The sequence below is a fragment of the Neofelis nebulosa genome, chromosome 13 (genome assembly GCF_028018385.1).
Source record: "Neofelis nebulosa isolate mNeoNeb1 chromosome 13, mNeoNeb1.pri, whole genome shotgun sequence".
NCBI classification, from domain to species: domain Eukaryota; kingdom Metazoa; phylum Chordata; class Mammalia; order Carnivora; family Felidae; genus Neofelis; species Neofelis nebulosa.
The window spans coordinates 85,002,291-85,025,880 of record NC_080794.1 but is presented as its reverse complement, the minus strand read 5'-3'; the positions used below and the strand labels follow the sequence as shown (position 1 = coordinate 85,025,880).

The 23,590-nt window shown below is 55.8% G+C and overlaps 1 protein-coding gene across 1 annotated transcript in view; it reads left to right on the top strand.

Annotated features, from left to right (window-relative positions):
- Window positions 1–3,514: 3,514 nt before the first annotated feature.
- Window positions 3,515–23,590, top strand: part of FAM53B (family with sequence similarity 53 member B) — a 75,811-nt gene continuing 55,735 nt past the window's right edge. The window contains exons 1-2 of the mRNA XM_058698047.1: window positions 3,515–3,811; window positions 11,302–11,356. Coding sequence (XP_058554030.1) covers window positions 3,734–3,811; window positions 11,302–11,356 — 133 coding nt within the window. The 5' untranslated portion in view covers window positions 3,515–3,733. The remainder of the gene's footprint in view (window positions 3,812–11,301; window positions 11,357–23,590) is intronic.

Genomic DNA, 23,590 nt, shown 5'->3' with positions numbered 1-23,590 from the left:
GTTCGAGCCCCGCGTCGGGCTCTGTGCTGACAGCTCAGCGCCTGGAGCCTGCTTCTGATTCTGTGTCTCCCTCTCTCTCTACTCCTCCCCTCCTTGCGTGCACTCTCTCTCTCTCTGAAAAAAACATGAAAAAAAAAAAGAAAAAAAGTCTGTGTTCAGTGGGCAGGCAGAGCTCTCTTGGCTTGAACTGGCCGTCCCAGCTCCTTGTTCTGGCGGCCGCCTCTCCTTGCCACACACCCTGTGTGGCACCTGCCACACAGTGTGCTCACCGCGTCCCGTGCACAGGGCAGGCCACTGTGCTTTGCTTACGGTCTTACTTCCGCTAGTGTGCCTTTCCTTCCTGGTGAAATCTCGCCTATTTTCTTTTTCACCAAAAAAGTATCCTATGCCCTGGATGAAGGATTTAAGGAGCACACCAGGCCGCACAAGCAAAGTGCCTCGAACTCTGGAACTGCGGGCCCTTCCATAAGGCGGCCGTGCTTTTGGGACTGCGCTGTTCTCCTCTCTCCGTTCATTTCACAGGGTGTCTTGGGGAGGGTTTCACATCTGTACCATCAGAGTTGCCTCGTTCCATCCGTGGCTAAAGCGGCACGGCGTTCCTTCGCGTGGCTCCGCCGCGATGTGTGTGAACAGTCCCCGGGTGGTGGCTTCTTGGCTGTCCCCACTCCTGGGCTCTTGCGGGTCATGCTGTTATGTTGTCGGCACACGTGCGGGGGTGGGGGGCTGTTTACCACTGCGCTCCGGTGCCCCGTACCCCTGCCTGCCTTAGTTAGATTAGTGCCGGCGTTCGCGGAACTCTCCGTGACCCTCGAGGACGGGCATCGCGCTCGACTTCCCTTCTCCACTGGGCGCCTGCCGTGTTTGCCGATCATCCGTTTCCAGAAGCATGTGGGGCTCCGGTATTCGCCCCTCGTGCTGCCGCCGTGAGTCCCGCCTCTCGTCGGGGCTCCAGCGGGGGCAGAGCTGCAAGAGCAGGGATGCCCGCACCGCTGCCTCGGTCCGGCTTCGTGTTTGGTGCCTGTCGGCGGCATCCTGGTGGCCTAATGCGTTTCCATGGCAATGGAGTCCCACAGCATCATTCTTAATGAGCACCTACTGTTTCACCAGAGAGATGGGCCATCATATGACCAGTGGCATCCTGATCAAATTTGGCCTTAAAACAATTTAACGGACTTTCTCTTTAAAAAAGTCCGAGAGGACAGATCGCTGCTCGGGCGGCCGTTGCCGAGAAAGGATCGGGACCCGCAGCCTCCCCGACGACAGTTGTGACGGTAGCTGCCCTTCATCGAGCACTTCCTCACAGGAGCACATGAGCTAGGACTTCTCACTGAGCAAAGGGTTTGAGCTCTGTTGTCACATGGTACAGGAGTCTTCTGAGGCAGGCGCTGTCGTCCGTAGTTTATGGAGAGAGAAAGAGACTGAACTTGGTAAAGGTCACTCAGACGGTGCGTTTCAAGAGCTGGGATTCCGCCCCAGGTGTCCTTGAGCGAGGAGGACGTGAGCTGGTACCTTCCGAGCCCGCCTGCCTTTTAGGGAAGACGGAAATGAGAGGCGGGGGCGGGGTGGTGCCAGGGCAGGTTACCTCTGGGCCTTGGGCCAATGGCTGGCTGCCCCAGAACTGCATGAGGTCCTACCCAGAAAGAAGATGGCCGCCGGCGGGCCTCGACTCCGCCATTGAGGCGGCACAAAGGGTCCCTTTGAAGGGAGAGTCCGTAGCACCCCGCCTCCCAGCCCCGCTCCCCAGCCAAGCATCCAGGGGGCTGGCGGGCATTTCTGGCTCAGCTTTCTGGCCGGAGCTTGGAGGAGTGGTCTGAAATTCTTTCCTTGAGCAGCTCACTCTTGGTCAGAATGTGTTGCTTCTAGGCCGATGTGGCGTTGAAGTGCGCATCGGGTCACCCGGTGCGACCTGGGAGCCTACCCTCCACCAGGCCTCTTCCTGAACAGCCAGTCCTTTGAAAATGTATTGATTTCCCCCCCTCCCTTCCTTGCTTTTGCACTTTGGATGAACCTTGTTTTCGAAGAACAGTAGAAGGTAATTTTCCTGTGCTTGCCAGCTGGCCCGTAATTGAGCAATTTCAATAACACCCACTGTAAAGTCTAATCGAAGTAAACAGGAAAATATGATTTACAATCTGGATAGCAAGTAAATACCAGGGTGCAATTAATTTTTACACAGAGCAACAGATTCTAGAACATTTTCCTGCACTGAGCAGTTTGTTTTTAATTACAGATTAGGAGCTGGCCTTTTCTACTATTATCGTCATGATTTTTTTTTACTTTGTGATGGTGGTCTTCGGGTTCCTTGCATCTGATGTGACTTCCTTTGACGGTGTAACCACAGAAGGGTGGAAATAGGATCAGAGAAACTGGTTTGTAAGGAGCGCGTTTTCAAACCTGAGCCAAGGGCTGTGCTCTTTCAGCATTTGTTTGAGGGGTGACGCGGGAGGAGGTGCTGGTGGGCCGTGTGGCATGGCGGCCTGAGAGGTCTCAGGCTACAAAGGTCCCCAGTATTGCAAATGTGTCATTGTTGAGATGTCCTTCTAGGGATGAGAAATAGTGCGCCTTTAAAATTTTTTTTTAAGTTTATTTATTTTGAGAGACAGAGAAAGGGCATGAGTGGGGGGGGGGGGGCAGAGAGAGAGAGAGAGAGAGAGAGAAAATCTCAAGCAGGCTCTGTCCTGTTAGTGCAGAGCCCCACACGGGGCTCCAATTCACGAACCGTGAGATCATGACCTGGGCCAAAATCAAAGAGTCGGGTGCTTAACAGACTGAGCCACCCAGGTGCCCCTAGATATGTGCCTTTCCGTGGCCAGGGTGCCTGAGCGGCTTAGCCAGTTAAGCGTCCGACTCTTTGATTTTGGCTCAGGTCATGATCTCACGGTTCGTGAGTCAGAGCCCCGCGTTGGGGTCTGCCATGTCTGCTTGCAGCCTGCTTGGGATTCTCTCTCTCTTCCTCTCTCTCTGCCTCTCTCTCTCTCTCTCTCTTTCTCAAAATAAATAAGTAAGTAAAGTAAGTTCTCCAAATAAACAAACCCTCCAGATTCTTCCATTAGCTTCTGTTCATAACCGGGAGGAGGGTAGTAGCTTCCTTGCTGACTGAGGCTGCCTGAGGGCTGACCCCTTCAGTTTTGACTGTGGGGCTGGTCTGTATCTGACCCTCAGCCTTGGGCATATAGCGAAGCTGTCTGTAAAGCCAGCTGGGTGGAAGGTGTCGCGTGACTTGAGCAGAGTCTGGGGACAGCAGATTGTGACCGACCCAGACCCTGAGATAGGTCTTAAAGGTGCCATGTGGCTAACCTGAGACACGTTGCTGGACCCACCAGTGCGTTGGCTTTAGGGACGCCTCAAGGCTGGCATGAGGTGGGGGGTGGGGACTCTGAGAAGGTGATTCTGGACTTTGTGGCCAGAATGCCTCTCCTTCGGCAGGGAGGCAGTTCCATTCCAAGCAGGGTCCTGGCATGGGGTTGGCGGGGGCGTGGGCAGCTCTCTCAGGGCCCCGGTCTTCCCAAGACCTGAATCCCTTTGCCTTTCTGTTGTCTTTCCAGGGAGTTGACTGCACTTGGCCATTTCCTGGAAGAGCCCCAGCCCGAGGGCAAGCGGCCGATGGGGAGCTGTTACTGCTGATGCCAGTCACCTGGGAGGTGCCCAGGAGGTCACCCTCTGCCCAAGTCTGCCCAACCGAAGATGGCTCGTGCCCACCCTGGGATGGAGCCCAGTGCCTGAGGTCCTTACCATGGTGATGATCCTGAGTAAAAGCCTCGACAACCAGGGAGCTGACTCCATAGCATGCAGGACCTTCAACCCTGAGCTGGTAAGGACTCAGGGGGCCTCATATCTCAGATGACCTTTCTTGAGGCCTGGTGTCCAGCTGGGGCTGTGGACCGAACATGCAGGCTTAGCAGACCGAATCCAGAGTGCCCGGGAGCAGAACTCTGGGAGATGCTGCAGGCCAGGGCAGTGGGCACAGTCACCCAGAGCCTGGCCAAGTACGTTCAGGAAGTAGCTGGCGAGGTCCGGCCAGCGCCCTGCTAAATAGGACCAAGCGTGGTTCTGCCGTCCCTGCAGCTCCTTCTGGTCTCCACCCGGGGAGGGGAGGGGGTTTCCGGAAGGGAGGTGGCGGCCGCCTGGGGAATGTCAGGGGTGGGAGAGGAGGGGGAAAGAAGGCGCAGTCTGGCGGCCAAGATGGTGGGCTGTGGTGACAGCCGCTCTCTGCCGCCGTCTGCCCAAGTTGTCCTCCGACCAAGCGGCCTGATGGGCTGGGCCAGAGAGGCAGACGGCCCGGCCTTCTCCGACTGAGAACAGAGTAGCCTCCTAACCCCCTTCCAGCCCCAGCTCCTCAGAAGTGAGTGGGGCCGCTTCCCCGCAGAGGGGCCGAGAAGAGGTCCCGCTCCGGCTTGAATACACTTGGGGAGGAGTTTTGCAGATAGCTACATCCCCAGCACTCTGACGCTTCTGTGGTCAGCAGGCACCCATCCCGGTGCCCTTCACAGCCCCTCGTGTGAGCCCACCCTGGCACCCTCGTGGGCTCCCTCCCCAGGCTCGCACCGACAGCCAGGCCAAGAGCGGACAGGACAGGCCGGGTCTCCAGCCCTTGAAGGAGTGTGGGAAGGCTGCCAAGACCCGAGGCCTTTACGGCCCGCCGTGGGTGTGCCGGGCACTGGACTGGAAGCATTCCGCAAGCGAAGGTGGGCCGGTCTCTCCGCCCATCACGGCTTCCTTTCCACTTTGCATTGAATGTCTCTAACTAGATTCTCTCTCGCCATCCCCACTCCTGCCACTCTGGTCCCACCTGCCGGCCTCTCTCGTCTGGAAGTTTGTTGTAACAGATTTGCTTCTGGCTCGTTAGCCTGTTACGCACCCAGCAGCCACAGGGACTACAAGGCAGATGCATCCCTCCCCCGCTCCAGCCTTCCACGGGCTTCCCACCTCAGGTTGGGCAAATGCCAAAGACCTGGCTGGGAGGCACGAGGCCCATGTCCTCTGGCTTTCCGTGACCATGCTGCTTTTTGTCTGCTCTCCCTCTGCTCCCTCCACTCCGCTCGAGCCACACTGGCCTCCTCGCTCAACGTGTCAAGCAGGAGCCTGCCTCAGGGCCTTTGCACTTCCTGTGTGGCCCAGAACACTCCCGCTTAGCAGGGCTCCTTCCCTCCCTCCCTTTCTTTTTTGCTCACTTAACCTATCATTGAACTCTGCCACCTTTACCCCCTCTCCCGTGCTTGCTGCCCCTCTCCCTGTCTGTCTTCCCTCGGAGTGCCTATCCCACATTTTGATCTCGTTTGTTGAAAGACTTCACTGAGATGTGAGCTTCATGAAGGCAAGGAATTTTGTTTCTTTTGCTCGTTGCTGAGTACCCAGTGCCTGAGACCAGGGCCTGGGCGGTGCTCAGGGACATTTGTAGAGTGAGTGAATGTGGGTTCCTGCACCCCAGCTGCTGCTCAGCTCGGGTTTGCTCTGGTTCCTCTCTGGCTGCTGCTCAGGTTCACAGCCGAGGTGCAGGTACGAGCTGCTCTGGCTTTCTGCTGGCGGGGGGTGGGGGTGGGGTGTTTTCCTGCTGAAATCTGAAGAACACATCTGGAGTAGCTCTGACCAAAAAGGAACGACCTCCGGGGTGAGGGCCATCTGGAGGTCCCCAGGGAGGGTCCCTGCCCGCTTCCAGCTGTGTTGCTGGCCTCAGCAGCTGCTGCCGAACTTGGTCCCATCTCAGGGCCGGCCTGGCCGGGGCTGGCTGTGGAGCTGGTCCCGGGGCACGTGGGCCCCAGGTCAGCTGAGCTGCTCTTCGAGGAGGCAGGGCCTGAGTGCCTGCCAGCAAGAGCGTGGCCGCCCAGCCCTAGCCTGGGAAGGGAGACCCATCTTCTCAGGAAAGCAAAGGAAGGTTGAGGGAAGCGGACTTGAAGTCCAGGCCTGCGCAGCCGGCAACCGAAGGGAGACCCCGCATCGTCTCGGCCTGGTGTTGACGTCCGTGAGACGGAAGAGAGAGTACGGTGATGGTAGAGTGTGCTCTCTCCCCCGGCCGGCGGTGCTGGGAGGAAGCAGACGGGGGCTTTGCTTCGGCTTCCTAAACTGGCAACACCAGCCTCCTGTAAATACCATCAAGATAACAACGGGAACATGGAAAAGTGTTTCTCCTTTGTTTTCTAAGCAGGCTAAGAAGATAACAGAAAGCAGGGGCGGGGGTGGGGGGGTGGGGGGGGCTTCAGATTAAAAAAGAAAACATGAGTCACAGACCACTTTGGAATTAGGGGAGCAGGCCCCGGACACACAGCAGTGAGAGAGAGAAAGTCTGAAACTGTGGGTGAAAGTCACCTGGGGGCCACCCAGCGACCTTGGGGACACGGGGCAAGTTGGCCTGTAGACCCTCCCTCCCTGCCCTCTGAGGTCTCTTGTTCTTTTTCTAAAAACGAAATGCGGGGGACAAGTGACTGGCCTTGTTCCCGAGAGAGATGTAGGAAACCAGAAAAAAGGGCCGAGGAGTGCTCGGCTGCCTGGCCCTGGGGAGAGAGGGCTGAAGGCCCCGCCCGGCCCCGGCCCCGCCCCGGTCCGGCTTGCACACTGCACAGCAGTGAGGACTGTGCTCGGTTCCCCTTTCCCCCACTCTGCTGGTCGCTTTCCTCTGCAGAGTGGGCTCTTCCTCCTCGTGTTCTAACATTAGCTACTGCTGCTGGAAGGCAGCCCGGACGGTTGACCTCGGGAGCGGCGTTCTCCGGCCCCTCCCTGCACGCCCACACTCAGGCCATGGCCCGTTCTCCGGGGCCCGAGTGACCATCTTCCCTGGCCCGGCCTGCCTCCACCCCCCCCCCCCCCCCCCCCCCCCCGGCCAGCGACAGCCCTCTCTCTCGAGTCTGGAGACTGTCCCAGGGTAGAGGGTGGAGAGTGGCTGCTTCCGTTTCCCCAGCCTCGAGGTGTTTCCTACAACAGCCGACACTGGTTTTGGGAGCAAGTACTTGACTTTGTTCTTGTCGGATCAGGATGCCGAGGCTGTGATTTGCCTCTTGGGAAGAGCCCGGCCGTCCAGGCCTTGCACGCAGCTGCCTGGGCACGGAGAGCCTTCATACCCACAGCCACCCTGAGTTGGCATGGGGCGCAGCAGCCCCAGCCGGGATCGCTGGCAGGCCCCAGGCTGGCCTGAGTTAGAACCTTGGGGTGCACGCGCGGTCCGCGGCAGTCCGGTGCCTTTCTCCCACCTACCCTTAGCCGCTACCCACGCCTTGGCCAACCCTGACGCCCGGGTTGGGGGGCAGGGTCACCACTCCGTCTGTGTTGGCATCTTTGGGAGCGTCCACACAGGGGCACTCGTCCCTCTTTGGCTTCTTTTATCCTTGTCAGGCGTGGCTCCGTCTTCTTCCCACAGCCGTGGTCTCACTGTGTTCCTTTCAGCAGGCTGGGGTGCCCTGCTTGTCCTGCTCAAGTGCGTGGGTGTGAGCCCGACTGTGTCACGTTGTGGTTCCCCATCACACTGTCATGGGGAAGGAGTGATGTGATTGCTTTAGTCACTGCCCTGCAGAAGAACGTTCTGAGGAAGCAGGATTATGGCCAGAGATGAGCTCTGTCATTTTCTGTCTGAGCAAGTTCCTCATTAAGTAAAGACCTGAATTGTCTTTTTATTCAGATGGGCCCCTGAAGCCCCAGTTTGATTTCCAGCTTTTGCCTTCTCTGCGGAGGATCTGGTGCCAAAACCTTGTCTTGTGACCCAAGGAGTATCACAGAGACCAGGCCCTGCCCTGGGGTAGGCTTAGGAGTAGAGGCGTCACAGAGAAATAGAGTATTTTCTGCAGACACCAGCCAAGGCCTTGGCTTCAGTGTGCACACTGAGTGTCGTATGAACCTTGAGGCTAGGAGTCCCCAGGGCCTGGCGGGCCTCACCACATGGTGACTGGCTGGCCCATCCTTCCTGCGGTGGTGCAGAGGGTTTGACGGAGTGGGAAGGCTGGCTGCAGAGTGGCATATACCAGCAGGAATTTCCTCATGTACCAGGTGTACTTGGGATAAATCGGCTCTGGCCACCTGGAGCCCAGACGGGAGCTTGGTGTCGGGCTCAGGGAAACCTGAGCCTGGTCAGGGTATGCCTGGGCCTGACGTCCCGGGAAGCTGTCGGGAGAGCGGTGAATGAGGTCCCAGAGAGGGCAGGGACAGGGCGGCTCGGAGGCTTTTGGAAGCAGGTGCTCATGGCAGGCTCAGGGCCTCCCTGCCGACTCCCAGCACTTGCTCAGTCCAGGAGCCGGGCCGCAGAGCAGAGGGCCGCACCCGCGTCCTGTGCCCATCCCGTGTCAGGGGAGACGGGGACACAGTCCCACCAAGACACTGCTGTGTGGAGGGAGGGGTCCCAGTGCAAAAGTGGGGTGCTGGAAGCAGAAGAAGGGGTGCTGCATTACCGGGTCGTGCATTTTCACGCACTCGGTGAGCAAGCAGGAGTGGGGCTCGTGAGAACAGGGGACGTGGCGATGTTCCTTCAAGTGGTGTGAGATCTGGGTGCGAATGACCGCTGCCCACCTGTGCCCTGTGCCGCGAGGAGCCTTTGCCGAGCGTTCGTACTGCCTGCAAGGCCATGTGGAGAAAAGCACGGGTGGGGAGGGTGCCCTTTGCCTGGGGCGGTCAGGGAGGGTGGCCGAGGAGGCCGTGCGGCAGGAGTGAGGCGGGGAGCCTGTCGTGGCAAGACTCGAGGTGGCATTGGGAGGGCCAGTGTCCCACGGGCTTGGCTTGTGTGGGCCTGGCGGCTGCAGGGAGAGGGGTGGCGGGTTTCATTCCGGTTGCCGTGAGAGGTCATTGGAGGTTTGTAAGCAGAGGAGCAGCATCGGCTGGCCTCCGTGGGTTCTGGGTGGAGAACGGACGATGGGCCCACGGCACAGGCTGGGGACGGGTTAGGAGGCTGGTTCGGTCTAACAGCGGAGGGCAGCGGTGGCAGTTCCGCGCCCCCGTTCCACGTGTGTGCTCCCCGGCCTGGCCAATGAGCGGCCGTAGCCAACGGGGATGAATCCTTGCTGAGCGAATGAACGGGTGAGCGAGGGCCTGGGAGCCCCCGTGTGCTGGCGCAGTGGTTTCCCTCTGCGTCTGTGGGCTGGCCATGCCGGCCGAGTGGGAGGAAAAGCCCCGTGAGCCGTGCTCCGCTGACAGGTCAGCGCGCTGGCTCACTGGCTCGCTTCCTGTCGTCTGGAAACCCCAAGCCGTCCTCCGTGGCATCTGTGCGGCAGTGCAGCAGGCGGGCTGCCCGAGGGTCCTTGCTCTCTTCTGCTTTCCCCGGCCCCATCCCACTTTGGTTTTTCTGTGCGCCGCCCGCCCGGCTCACTTTGCCACCTGCCTCCCCAACCCGGCCACGGGGCGGGGGCTGTGGTTCCCCAGCAGGTGTTTGCTTTGTGCCAGGGTACCCCTGTAGCGTTGGAGTTTTTCTCCCTCGGCAGGCGAGGCCCCTGGCACAGCCAACCCCGACTTCCCTCTGTGAACCCTCCCCCCCGGGAGCGGAGCCTGCCTGGTGGCCATGGGCTGCACGCTTGGGTGTCGGGGGCGGCACTGCCCAGAGGCCGGGCTCTTGGGTCTTTGTCACCCACTCCCCTTTGGTGACTTCGGTGTGGGTTTTCAGCGCGCGTCCTGCTGTGGGAGCCAAGTCATTTGGAAGACAGGCAGACACGGCCATCTGACTTTCTCCAGCTGTTTCCTGGTTGGCCGTAGACTGGATGGTTAAAGTCACTGTGGGATCCAGGAGGGCAGCCCGTCCTGAAAATAGGATTCTTGTTCTCAACCGAGGAGTGGGCACCGGAGAAGCCCTGCCCCGCCCCCTCTGCTTCACCGGCTCCGGTGTTTCCCACAGGACACCGGCCCCGACCTCGCGCGCCCCGGCACCCTTGGCCTGGGTCCTCTCCCCTCCGCTCCCACGATCCCTGTCGTGCGATGTTTCGTCTGTGTGACTCTGTCCTCCACGAAACGTGAGCTTCCTGAGGACCAGGGTGGGCGTCCTTCACCTCTGTGTCCCAGGCTGGCCGGGATGGCCCCTTAGTGACCTGAATGGATGAACACGTAGCTGGCTGAGCGCAGAGGGCTCTGAACTGGGGAGCTGGGGACAGGCCCTTGGCGCCCCTTTATCCGGGTGGGGCCAGGTCTTTCCTAGTCAGCTCCCTCTCAGCCTTGTGGCCCTTAAGGCACCAGGGCCTGGGTTCCCGCCCTCTTCTCAGCCTGGAAGCCTGCGTGTCCCTGTTGCCTGGGGCTCCTCCCAGAAGATGGAGTTCTCTTGGACGGGCCGACTCCTCTGGGGCCGAGAGCTTCTTTCCCCATCACGTGGTCAGTCCCCTCGTGCAGCCTGCGTGTGAATAATTTCCAGTACTTACGAGTGGGTGACGGGCGGAAGGAGGAGGGAAGGAGTCGTAGGAATGCTTGAGGCGGGGCCTTCTTTCTGGGGCCCCGGTGGGCACGGTCTCCTCCTCACCAGAGGTCAGAATAGGCCGCCTGACCCCCGCCGCAGCCGGCACAGGGGAGCCCGGAATGTTCCGTGCTCAGGTTACCGTGTAGCCGCGGAGCAGTGTCCCGTCTTGGGGTTCTCGTGGAGGCCCCAGTGGCCCGTTTCTCTCCCAGCGGCCGTGGCATTTTGTTGAGGGTGGGTGTGCGGTGTGAGGGGAGACGCACGATGCTCCCAGTGGAAAGGGAAGCCGTCGGAATACCGTGCCAAGGAGTCTGAAAGGCATAGCTCTTTGCTGTGACCAAATAACACCTTCGAGTTTCTGTTTCAGTTCAGAGAGGGTGCCCGGGGGGGGCCTCTTTGTTGCGGCAAAGCAGCTTGCACGGCGAAGGGCCACCCTCCTGAGGTTTACCTGATGCTTCTGTGTAGAGGAGGAAGAGCTGTTCTGGTGTCTCGGGGCGGGGACGGGGGGTGGAGGGAAGGAGCCGAGGGTGACAGATGGGCCTGTGCTCCTCACTGGGGGCTCTTCCTGTCATCGAGAGGCCCCCTCTTCTCCCAGCCTGGGCTGTGGGGAGGCCTCTCTGCAGCCCGGCTTGGGGAACCGTGTGTATCACACCTCGTCTGTGTCACTCACACGGCCCAGTTCCCGAGCGTCAGAAGCCATGGGGCTTTCTTGTGTGTTTTTGAAGCCATTAACTTGACGGCCTCCGTAGCTCACTGGAGACTTTGGACGCGGAGTCCGGGTGTGATTACAGGCCGATGTTGCCTCTCGTAACACTTTTGTCTCCGTCCCCTAATCTGACGTTGGCAAGAGGCAGTTACCCCTTTAACTGTGACTTTAGCAAGGGATCAGTGCAGGGTCATGTGCAAACGTGCTTCTTATGACGCGAAGAGTGAATAGCTTTTCTGGTTGTTTTCAGCACACGCCAAAGAAGATGAGTCAAGGACCGACACTTTTCTCTTGTGGAATTATGGGTGAGTAACCAAGGTGGCCGTGAAGAGTGCTTCTCTAGTCCTTCCGCCAGGGCCTGAGTCCTCCAGGTGAGACGTTGGAAGCCCTTTCCGGACACGGACACGGGCGCAGAGAGCAGAGTGGGGACTCTGCCACCCCGTTCTGACCCCAGTGGTGCCGGAGTGGCGCCCGGGCTGCGGGGCCGAGTGAGTGGACGGGCGCTGGTGTGTGCTTTGCAAATGTCGTCTCCAACCGTAACGTTGAGTGTTTCTGTCTGGTTTTTAAGGTAACCACGTTCTTCTTTTTTTTTTTTTTTTTTTTTAAATTCGGAAAACGTACCCCAGTGTAGAGTATAAGATAAAAATCTCTCCTAGCCCCCCAAAACCCAGTGATAACTCCTATTAATATTTTGGTGTGTTTTTATGTCCTGTGAGTTTTTTTTTACGTAGCCACGATGAACACCGGATTATATAAAATTAGATACGAAGAAGTTTTGCTTTTCTTTGTTTCACTGTGTCGTAGTTACCGTCATTCCCGCATCGCATTAAATTTATTGGTTCCACGCTGGTTTAAGGAGTCTGAAGTACCGAATTGTGTATCAATATGTATTTAACGTTGTGACTATTTCTTGGCTGTTGGGTGGCATGGTTGTTTTATTTGCCGTTGTGATTAACAGTGACTAAGCGTCGAAGTCTTTGTCTTTTTGTCTGCCTTCAGGATTATTCCTTAGGAGTTCCCAGGAGTGGAATAGAGAGGCCAGAAGGCAGGAACGTTTTTAAGGGTCTTGCTTCATATTGTTGACTTGCTTTCCAGAAAGGTTGTCTCAGTCCCCTGTGCCCATGCGAGTGTGAATTACTGGTTTTTTTACAAGGGGGCAGAGGGGATGACTGCATTGATTATATTGATTTTTTTTTTTCTGTGCTCCCAATGACCGAGCACGATCCCTCCTTTCACCGTGTCTCCGTGACTCCTGCCCCCTGTGGGGACACCTTGCCACATGAGTTTCTGTGAGGTTTGCATTGAGGCAGAAACCAAGCCTCCGAGATAGGTGACCACTTCAGGCCTTCAGCCTTTGACTCTGTGCACAGGGTTTTCTTTTTCTTCTTTAGGCTCCGTCCCGTAGGTGGGGTGACGAGGGTGGACAGTTACAGTGAGCTCCAGGCTCCTGACTTTGCAGGGTCTCCGGGATTCTGCAGCAGCTTCGGTGTGGGGCGGGTGGGGATGCTCAGTTCACACCTGGGGAAACCAAGGCCTAGTGAGGTGACCAAGCTCCCTTGGCAGAGCTGGACCCAGGCTGGGGGAGAAGGAAGATTGTTGTTGTTTTTTTTTTTTTTTTTCCCCTCAGTCATAAGCCACAGCCCTGTGGGAGAGCCCAGGTGGCCCTCTTCATGCTGCCACCCGGAGGAAATAGAAACAGGGAGATCACCTGGCCTCGGTTTACCCATGTGACACACTTCTGAAACCTGTCCCCCACATGGGGCTTGATTGAGCACCTCGTTGGTGGTTAACGGCTTTCAACAAACCCTCAGTCACTTAGCCACATGGCTCGGAAGCTTGCCTCACCGCCTGCTTCATGGGCTGGACTCAGTTGTGCTGTGGTTGAACTGCCTGCCTTTGTCCTGCCAGGAAGGAGAGAGAGGCACCTGGGCGCTCAGCCCCTCAGCCCCGCCTGGATTTCAGCTGTCAACTGGGCCAGGCTAGTACACGGGGCTGTGGAGACGTGGGTCTTTATTTCGAGGCCACTCGTACCTGACCTAGGCTGGTTCCAGGGCACTGCCAGGCAGCAGAGGAGCAGCCAGGCGCGGGGGTCTCCAGAGTCCTCCTGGCCTTCTCCTCGGCTGCTCTCTCTCCCACGTGCCCGTCTTTCTGTTGACCACCCCTCCTCGATTTGGGGAGACCCTGACCCATCTGAAGTGTGCATTCACGGTACATTTCAGGGACGTGTTCCGTTAGATGTTTATTGAGTACCTACTGAGTGTCAGGCACTTGGCACAGAGATAGGGTAAGTCCGCCCCTGCCCTGGGCAGGGGAAGGGGGCTTCTGTCTAGTGGAGTCTGGAGGAACAGGGAATTCAGCCCATCTTCCTGAGCCTCGGTCCCCTCATCTTGCAGATTGTAGTTCTTGGTGAGATTTAAAGGGACAGCAGCACACAGGAGGTGCCGGCTCAGTCCCTCCCGCCCTCATCCCATTTCCGGGCACTCGTGCAGGTGGAGTGTCAGCAGTCTGAGGCCGCCCATGCCTGTGTGCGGGTGCTAGCTCAGGTGACCGCTCCTGCCCGCTTTAACCGGCGAATCGAGGTGTGGCCTCACCCTGCGACGTGAACTTGGTTGCGGGGGAGCGTCCCAGGGAGTGAGATTTCACTTTAGGCCTGCCTGCTTTTTAATAGCACTCTGGGTCCAGCCGGACTTCTCAAGAGGGTTTTGAGCCTTTCCAGGGCTGGACAATACTCAGCCAAGACAAAATGTCCTGTTACTCTAATCACCGAACCCCCTGTCTGGCCCTGATCGGTGGACTTCTCCTGTGATTGCTGGGGACAGCTTGGCCCTGTGACTCAGGGCATTTCCCTCCTCCTGAGCCCCCATGCAAGGGTCCTAGCTGGAAGCCAGTGCGAGTTTGAGTTTCCTAAGCATTCTTAAGAAAACCCAGGCCAGGGCATTAGGGTGGGGAGTGCAGTGGCCTTTTTGCTTCCTCTTAAAAAACCACCCTTTCAAGTTGTTCAGCCTCCTCTGCACCCACTTAGATAAAATGCCTCACTAATATGATCAAGTGCTCGCAACAGTATGTGTTCTTTTTTTAAGTACTTTATGTTGTTGCGAGCTGGCTTATGGGTGCCTCCCCAGCTTTCGCTCCCCCCCCCCTACCCCCCCACACCAAGTTTGGGAACTTGGTACAAAGAAGTGGTTTTGTGCTTGTCCAAAGCGGGGGAGAGAGAAGAGCAGGGCAGAGGGGAGCCAGGCCACCGCCCGGCCTGCTCTGCACCAGGGCCCTGTGCTCCTTACTAGGTTGTGAGCCCCGCCTGGTCCCGGAAGGGCTCCTCCTAGCAGAGACTGTGTTTTGCCCCATGGCTTCCCTTCTCACCTCCCGAACCGTCCCGAGGACACTTTCTTTGCTGAACTGGAATTTCCTCTGCGAGCGGCTTACTGTGGGGAAGAGCTGTGTACGTGCCCAGTTATTGTGTTCTCGACACAGGAAACCTTGGTCAGGTGGCAGCTTCGTGGGTGTGGGCCGCCTGCTGGTCAGCTGGCCTGGCAGGCGGGCCAGCCCTTGCTGCCGGCCATGACTTCCAGCGGGTGGAGAAAGGGGCTCGGCCGCCCCTGAGAGGATCGCCGTGTGCTTGGAGAGGCGGGGGCTCTACGCGAATCCTTCCAACACGGCTCCCCACCAGGTCCTCTGTTGTTCGCCGTGGGAGATGCTTCTTCACGCTGACCCGGGGGCACACGTGTATCAGTTTAATCTTTTGGTGAAACAGGGCAAGTGGGATGAGAGCAGCCTCCATTCACCACCCTTGGCTAATTGCACCCATTAACTGAATCCTGTATGGCGGGGACAATGGACACTACATATTCCCTTTTCCTCACCGCTCAGGCGAGGGGAGGCCTGGAAATCAAATAATATGTGAGAAAGCGAACGCAATACCAATTATTGCAAAAAGGCCACTAGGAAAAGTCGTGTAAATACAAGTCAGCGGACAGAGAACAAAACAATTCGTATGCTTAAAAAAAAAAAAAATTGCAAGGAAACCCATAATTACTTTAGGAGTTATGGTAATAAATTATTTATTAATGTAAATTATTTCACAGGCAGAGAACATAGAGAAACTTGAGCAGAAGGATCATGCATTATGTATAAAAGGGAATTGTAAAAATATGATAGCAGCCCTCACTTGTGCCACTCTGGTTCAGGTTTGTCAGCATTTTAATTATAAGCCCTTACTTTCTGTGTTTAATTACTTGGCTGTTAAAGTCTACTCTGTACATGAAAGGGTTGTTCCCGGGGGCACTCTCCGTGTTAATTTCTACAGGGTAAACCAGTTGGCTGTGCTGAGCCGCGTGGGACTGGAAGATTCCACGTTGAGACTTGATAGCTTTTGGTCTTTTACCTCCATCACTGTTCGTTGCTGGAAGGGGAGTGGGATTGCACCTCGGGTGCAAAAGCCGGCACTCGGAGGTGGGGCATTTTAGATTTCCTAGAACCGGCAGAGGACTGAGACGAAATGGACAACGGTAATGGCACCTGAGTGGCTCAGGCCCGTTTCTGGTCTCTGCCGCTGCTTCTGTCTCTCTCAGAGGTAGCCATTTGAAATCCGATCATTGGACCAGAGCCTCCCATAAGAAACAGACGATCAACCAAAATCGGCTAGAGAGAGCTTCGTTTTCATTTTTAAAAGCACATCCATATATAACTATGCAGATGTATGATTTTTCTGAAGTTTGCTTTTTCTTTGTTATTGGTTTTTATTTATCATCGGTACACGTGTGAGTTTTCACTCCCTCAAATAGCTTCAGGTTTGTCCGTGCAGAGTGCTTTGAATGGTTCCTCGCACCATTTATTGGTTTCAGACGGTGTTTCTGGAATAAAGTACAGACTGGAAGTGGGTGCAAAGTGTGGTTGGCACATGACAGCTGTTCACGGTGACCAGTGAGAAGGGAGCCTCCCGGGCTGCCTTCTCGCCCAGGCTGGCCTGCCTCGGGGCGGGGAGGGGGCCCACAGTGGTGCCAGAGGACAGGGGAAGACAACTGCCAGGCTCACTGGGCACCACCCACCACGGTGCATTGCCAGGTAGGAAGGTGGTCAAGTTTGGGGCAGCCTGGCCCAACTGCAAGAGCACGGCCTTGGGATTGCAGACCCTGCCGTTGGCTCGCTGTGCGTCCGTGGTTGAGGCGTGACGCTCTTCTGAAGCTCCGTTTCTCCACCCGCATGCCTGGGAATGCCGTGGTGCCTCATGGCTGAGCTGTGTGCTTGGGATGTATGCTTACGCGCTCTCTCCGCCTCAGCAAAGGTCCCAGGGGGATGTTAGTTAACAATCAATATGCAATTTGTTGAGTTCTCTGAATAGTTCTCCCCTGTGTAATGGCTCTCAGCTTTGCCGGGCGCATCAATTTAGAGATGAATCGCAAGCAGGTGCCCACGTGCCATGCTGTTTATGTCCCCACAACCAGGATGGGGATCTAAAGGAGATGATGGTTAAAAGTGACCTTTCTGTCCCTTCACAGTTTTTGTTGCCATTGGGGATCCTGGCTCCGTGCATATTTCTGAATGCCCCTGGAAGCCAGGGGTGGGGCTGGAGGTCTGGGTCAGAGCTGAATGGGCCATCACAGGGCCTCAGTGCTCCCTGCCCCATACAGACGGGTGCTCAGTCTGGTATGGTTTTTACCCCTCTGCACTGTCTTGTTTGGGGATCCATCCCACCAAGCCTCTTTTTGTAAGAGCAGAGGCTTCCCAGAAGCTGCGGTGGCTGCCATGGGCCGTCCTACCCAGCTGGGGAGGGCAGGGCCCTGGTCGCCACTCTGAAGGTTACCAGCTGCCTCGCTTCTCCTAGAGCCTCTCAGGCCAGCCTTCTTGCTTCCCTTGATGGAGCTGCTGGAGTGTTCTCTCCAGCTGTCCTAATCCCTGTCCTCATGCCTTGGCCGAGGAGCTTGGTGTCCTGTGTCAGTGTGCCTGAACCCAAGATACAGCTGACATTTTATGATTCATCGCACTCAAGAGGGCACATCCAGAGGATGGGGCCCAGTCAGGCAAAGCCCAAGAACGTTTTCTTCCTGACACAGCCTTGAATTAAATCTGTCTTCATCCTGATGACACGGAGAAAGAGGCACTCCAGTTGGCAGGGGGCTCTAGAAGTTTGTTTGAAAATCAGCGACCCCATTGTGGGACCGTGCACGTCTCATTGGGGCATGTCGTCCCCCTGTGTTCTTTTTGTGGGACGGACTTAGTAACGCTGTCTTCAGAAGGACACCTCTCCAGTTTCCCATTGAAAGGGTTGGTGAGAGCTTCTACCCCGAAATCAAGGGTAGAGTCCTTGCAGCCCCGAGGCTAAGTTAGCACAACCCAACCCACAGGGCTGGGGAGACAGCACATCGTCAGCACAAGCAGATAGGTGTGAAATCCAAGAATGAGTCAGCCAGTCTTGATCTGGCTGGAGGCCTGTTACCCAGGCCTGGGAGGCTACAAGAATCTTATATCTTGGGTCTCTGCTTCAGGTGCTTAACCTTTTCTAGAAACCACATTCTGCTGTGGTTATGTCACCATAAGGCAGCCTATAAAACACAGCACACAGATACCCAGGGCCGTAAATCTCCTCTATCTCTTGAACCTAAGAAGGCCATAGGCCCCTAAGAATCTGGGCCCTTGGGAATTTCCCTTCAAGTTCAAGGGTAGAAATGGAAACAAGAACATTTGAGGTCAAATGCTATTTGTGTTCCTCCGAGTGTTTTCTTTCTTTGAGCTCTAGATCTGCGTACCCAGCAGCCTTCTGCCCTCCTTAGTCTGGGCGTGGTTGGACTGGGGCCTTGTGAGTGGGGCTGGGGGACCTGGGGTTTTGTTCCCATGTGTGTGAGCATCGGCTGAGGTGGTGGTAGTCTTCCAGAAACTTCAGGCTCGGACATCAAGCCTCGGCTCTGAAAGACCCCGTGGAGGTCGCAGTGAGAGAACCGGATGGTTTGTATGCTTTTGTGTAAGTTTGTGTGGTTTGTCCTCCCGTCTCGAGGTAGAGCCTGGTGTGCGTTTACCTTACACACACACACTCCCCTGTGAGTCATCCCCAACTTGTGAAGATGGCTCACCAGGGCACAGAGGAGCTTTAGATGCTGCTGAAGGTTGACGTAATGAGGACTGCATAGAGCGTATGTGGCTGGTGCCTTTGTGCTGTGCCCACATCCACCAGAGGCCTGGCGTCAGCGTGTCCCAGGGAGAAGGTGAGAGGCCTCAGACTCTTCCCCTGGTTTCCCAGGCCTCTTCCAGCGGCTCTCCATCTCCATCCAGGACCTGCTGTGCAACTTGGGGCCCCCACCCCCTCCTGCGGGAAAGGGCCCTCTAAGTACTTGAAGGGTAAAAGTTTTCCTTGTCTGTAGTTCGACTTCCTGTCTGAAAACAAACAGCAGAACACCAACTTTTAATGGTGTTCTGAATTCAGAATTGTAGAGGCTGGACTGGTCAACCCTCTAGAAGCTTCCTGGGTGTGGCTGCCACTCTGACAAAGGTGTTTGAGAACTCAGGTCCCCGAGTAGCCTGTAGGAGCAGTTCTCAGCAATTTTGCCACAAAATAACCTGAGGAACTTATTTAAAATTTTTTTTTAATGTTTACTTATTTTTGAGAGAGAGAGACAGAGACAGAGACAGACAGAGCGAGCAGGGGATGGGCCGAGAGAGAGGGAGACACGGAATCCGAAGCGGCTCCAGGCTCTGAGCTGTCAGCACAGAGCCCGACGCGGGGCTCGAACCCACCAACCGTGAGATCATGACCTGAGCCGAAGCCGGACGTAGAGGAGCTTACTTAAATGCAGACTCCTCCCCTCTAGAGATTGTTTCCTGAGAAAGGGACTGGGCCTAGGAATTGCATTGTAACACCCCAAGGGATGCTCCTGCAGGGGGTCCCAAGCCACACGGAGGAAATCCTGCCATAGAGCCTACAGGTTGCCACTCCGGCACTCCCAACAGTGCTTGGTGCCCAGTTGCCGGAGAGCTGAGCCTCAGCGGTAGGAGCAGAGCCCGCAGTGCCCTCGCGGGCCTTGTTCCAAGCAACTGTTTGGTTCTGAAAATAGCTCTGCGAGGGCATCACTGTCTGTCACTCTCATTTTACACATGAGGAAACTGAGGCCCTGAGAGATTAAGTAACTCTGCAGAGCTGAGACTCAAACCCGTGTCCGTACCCTTCCCACCCTCCCAAGTGACCCCTGCTCAGTGGACTCCCCAGGTCCGTGGCCCCGGTCACTTTTGAAAGAGTTACAGTTGTTTGTGCAGAGTGATATTGAATGGAGGGGCGGGGGCATCCGGTGTCCTCTCCTCAGAGCCCTCCTGAGGTCCTTTTTGTACAGTGTGACGTCAGGGCCAGAAGCCCAGGGCGGTTTGCCATTAAAAAGTGGCTTCTATTCCTGTTTCTTTTGTCTGATGACCTGACCCAGCAAATCGCTTTATGTTCCTTGAGTGAAGGGGGAAAACACAAAGGCTAAACATAGCCTCCATTGTCTTTACTTTTCTTATGTTATACTTCTTCAAGCGATAAAAATAGTAACCGTTAAAATACTATCTGTCCCGGGGCGCCTGGGTGGCTCAGTCGGTTAAGCGTCCGACTTCGGCTCAGGTCATGATCTCACGGTCCGTGGGTTCGAGCCCCATGTCGGGCTCTGTGCTGACAGCTCAGAGCCTGGAGCCTGTTTCAGATTCTGTGTCTCCCTCTCTCTCTGCCCCTCCCCTGTTCATGCTCTGTCTCTCTCTGTCTCAAAAATAAATAAATATGAAAAAAAAATTTTTTTTAAATACTATCTGTCCCTCAGACAGACCAGGTGGCCCCCTGGCTGCTGTTGAGGCACAGAAGCAGTGCTCCACGTTGGGCAGTGCGTGGTGTTTCCAGAGAATCCCAGACATCGTAGCGCTAACCAGACTCCTGGCCGCTTCCCATGCAGCTATCCGCGGCCTCGGTAAAGTGGGAAGTTGAACGTGGAGCCCAGCCTGTACCTCCCTGACCAAGGATAAAAGACCACTGAGGCCAAGCGAACCCCCACAGCCGGCTCTGCCGCTTTCCGGCACACTGTCCGTTCCTTCCTCCACCCGCCGCCACCGGCTGAGGTCTGCGGTGTGCCGGGCTCCGCGCCGGGCCCTGGGCGGCCATGCTGGGTCTGTGCTTGACAGCCTGTGGCTCAGTGGAAGCAGGCACGTAAACAGATAATTAGGGTTCAGTCAACGTCTGGGCCGGAAGATCGAAAGTCAGACAGAGAGCTGTGGGCGCCTAGTGGCTAATACGGAGAAGGCATAGCTACAGAGAAGGTGATGTGGAGTTGGCTCTTCTGGACTAGAAAGAGCCCCTTGCTGGAAGGATGAAGGCAGGAGGAGAAGAGTCCAGGCCTTTGCAAAGGCGCAAGGGCGTGAAAGAGCTGATGTTTGAGGGGGGGTGGGGGAAACCGTAGATTCATTGCAGACACATCGTGCTCACGTTTGACCGGTGGACCCGGTTAAGAACCGAGTCTTAATCATTTCAACGAGGAAATCTTACCGTTAGGGTCACAGAGGGTTACTCTTGAAACGGAGCGGAGTGGTTCCCCCAGGCAAACAGCACGCCAGCGCTAGCCATCCAACCCGGTCCCCGCCGGGGATTCGAGAGGGACCCTGAACGCAGTTGGGGCACCTGCCTCCTCTCACAGAAGTTCCCTGTGCCCATTCCTGAGGCTGCTTCACTAAACTCCCGCTTTATTAAGGGTAGCTGGTACGCAAGAACTACTCTCTGGGCTGTGTCCACAAACCAGGGGGAGGGTGCTTTACGGGCTCTTTCAGGGGTCCTTGAAGATGGTTTCGACTCTGCCTGCTTCTTGTCTGATGTCACAGGAAGTTCAGGGTGTCTAGAGCAGGGTGAACTGGGGAGACGGGGTCGGGATGCCAGGCTAAAACGTTCGCCTTCTTTCTGCAAGGCCATGGGCAACTGCCTGGGGTCAGACCATGCTAGGCATGGGCCCCGAGAAGTTCTCTGGAGGCAGTGAGGAGGTGAGCCTGGAATGGGGAGGCCCGTGCATCCTGTCAGGATGCACCAAGATCACGAGGTGGCCATGGGGGAGGAATGGTGCTGTCAGATGAGAGGGACCGAATGTTCTGCTTAATTGACTCCCAAGTCCCCTTACTTCTCATGACTTCCCTGGAGATGGGAAAGTTCCAGCGCAGTGAAATTAAAATGGAATAGAAAGTAGTTTCCTCTGAGAATGGGATCAATTCTTTTTAATTTCACGGGTTTCCCAAGGCCTCGAACAGAGGCAGTCTGTGTTGAGCCTTGGGTTCCTTAAGCAGGGCTACTGTGGCTCCATGTTGGGGCCCCCGCTGCTCTGTGGCTGGGCTCCCTGGGTCCTTCCTCAGTTGGTCGCATTCCTGACCCACCTGATGCCTCCGGGCCCTGTCTCCAAAGAGAAGTTGGTGGCCAGTGTTATCGTAAGAGAACTCCCTAAAAGACCGAAGGAGCAAACCCAGAGGAGGCTGGGATCATAGGCCCTGGCCGTGACCCCGGGCCCGCACCAGTGGGCTTGGTGGCCACATCCCCCACACTTTTGGAAATAGATTTGTCCTTATAGAGAATGTAGCTATCTCTCATTCGACTGTGAACATTTTGGTTTATTTTCTCTTAGTCTTCACAGATAACATACATATTTGACAAAATAGGAATCCTGCTATATCCATATGGTTTTTCTGCCCTGTTGTTTTCAGGTTTGGAATTACATCATTAGCATTCTCTGAAACGGTCCTGTTTTCATGCTCTGTCTCCCTCCCTGGTCGTTTATGTCACCAGCCCCGCCTGGAGGGCGTTTCAGTTGTGGCTCCCATTCCGCTGTCACTCGTGTCACTTTGCAGAACATCATGACACGCAAATCTTCACTCGGTTCTGAGGGTAACTCTTCTTTTTGCAAAGCAGATAACAGATAATTTTACTTTATTATTAGTTTACTGATCTTTCAACTGCTAACAAATGTCAAATCGAAACTGGTTTAAAAGAATAGTGGCTGCTCCAGGGACAGTGGGCAGTGAAGACTTATTTCGAACAACATAAATGCTACTTGCACAAAGGCGATTGATTCATGGTGATAATTTGTCAAACTTAGTGAACGGGCCACGTATGGAGACTTGTCGTGCACCGGGGCCCAGGAGGATACGGAGAGGGACGTGAATTGAACATTTGGTGACTGGCCTGGTTTGGTCCCAACTGGTCTGGGCTTCTGGAAAATCTCTCCCCCGCATCTCCAGCTTCTGAGGCCCCCTTGTGGGAATGGCCTCTGGCCGGTTCCTCCCACGTCCCCTGCACAGGGTCCCAACCCCTTAGACGTGTCTCATAACTGTGGCAGGGCACCCTAGATGAGAGTGTCACATTTAGCCCTAATTTGGCTTATCTTGGGCTTGTGAGCCTCCTTTTGGGCCTCACTGGTCAATTCCCTTTGAGCCTGTCCAGTAGCTACTGACACTCAGCCCAGGGTGTGTCCTTTGATGCCTCTCTGTGTCCTTTGAGAAGTGGCCTAAGTGGTGGGGATCTGGGCCTAGGGGTTGCACCCTGTGTGGTCCTTGCAGACTGGTGCACTCCTGTGGGTTTCACCATGGTTTTCTGAGTGGATGGTCCACCCTGTACGACTCCTAAACTCGTGGAGGGCAGGGCCGATGTCGGGCTCCCTGTGGTTCCTTCCCCTCAGCGCTGCAGTGTAGTGAAAAGAACAGGGCTCTGGGTTGGGCCAGGCTGCGGTCATTTGTGTGGCCCCGGGCCACTCACTCAACTTCCTCCAGCCTCTGTCTCCCCACTTGGGCAGTGATGGTGCACAGGGAGCCTTGTGGGTTACAGCGGCCAGGGGGATATCTGCTCCTCCGTGGGAGTAACTGACTGCAGTGCTGTGAGAATCGGTGAGCATCGAACCCCTAGCTGAATGTCATTTCAGGTTTTACGTCCGTCCTTCTACAGGCTGAACGACTCAAGCCGTAGTTTTCTGTATATTCCTGTTGTACAGTTTATAAACGTGTGTCAAGAAAGCCAGAACCTTGCCAATATGTTGATCCCTGGAAGCACAACGTATTTCTTAACTCTGCTTTTGTGTTATGAACTTGAACACCGGAACTGTATCAGGTGTATTTGTGCCTGCCCTCCTAAAATTCTCAGCACAGTGCCTGATTCTATAGTAGAAAAACAACAAATAGGTCCTGAATATTTCACTAAAATAAAGGTTCAAGTGCAAAGTCAGCATTTCCTAGTGGGGGGGGGGTGGGGTGGGGTGGGGAGGTAGCTTCTTTATTCATGTGTTCAAGCAGAGGCCTGAATATGTAAGTTTCAATTGTACCCTTAAGTCTGTGCAGCCCAAGACATGCTCCTACAGATTTTGACGGTTTAAAAAAAAAAAAAATTTAACGTTTATTTATTTTTGAGAGACAGAGCATGAGTGGGGGAGGGGCTGAGAGAGAGAGAGAGAGACAGAGAGAGACAGAATCCGAAGCAGGCTCCAGGCTCTGAGCTGTCACCGCAGAGCCTGACGCGGGGCTGGAACTCATGAACCGTGAGATCATGACCCGAGCTGAAGTCAGTGCTTAAC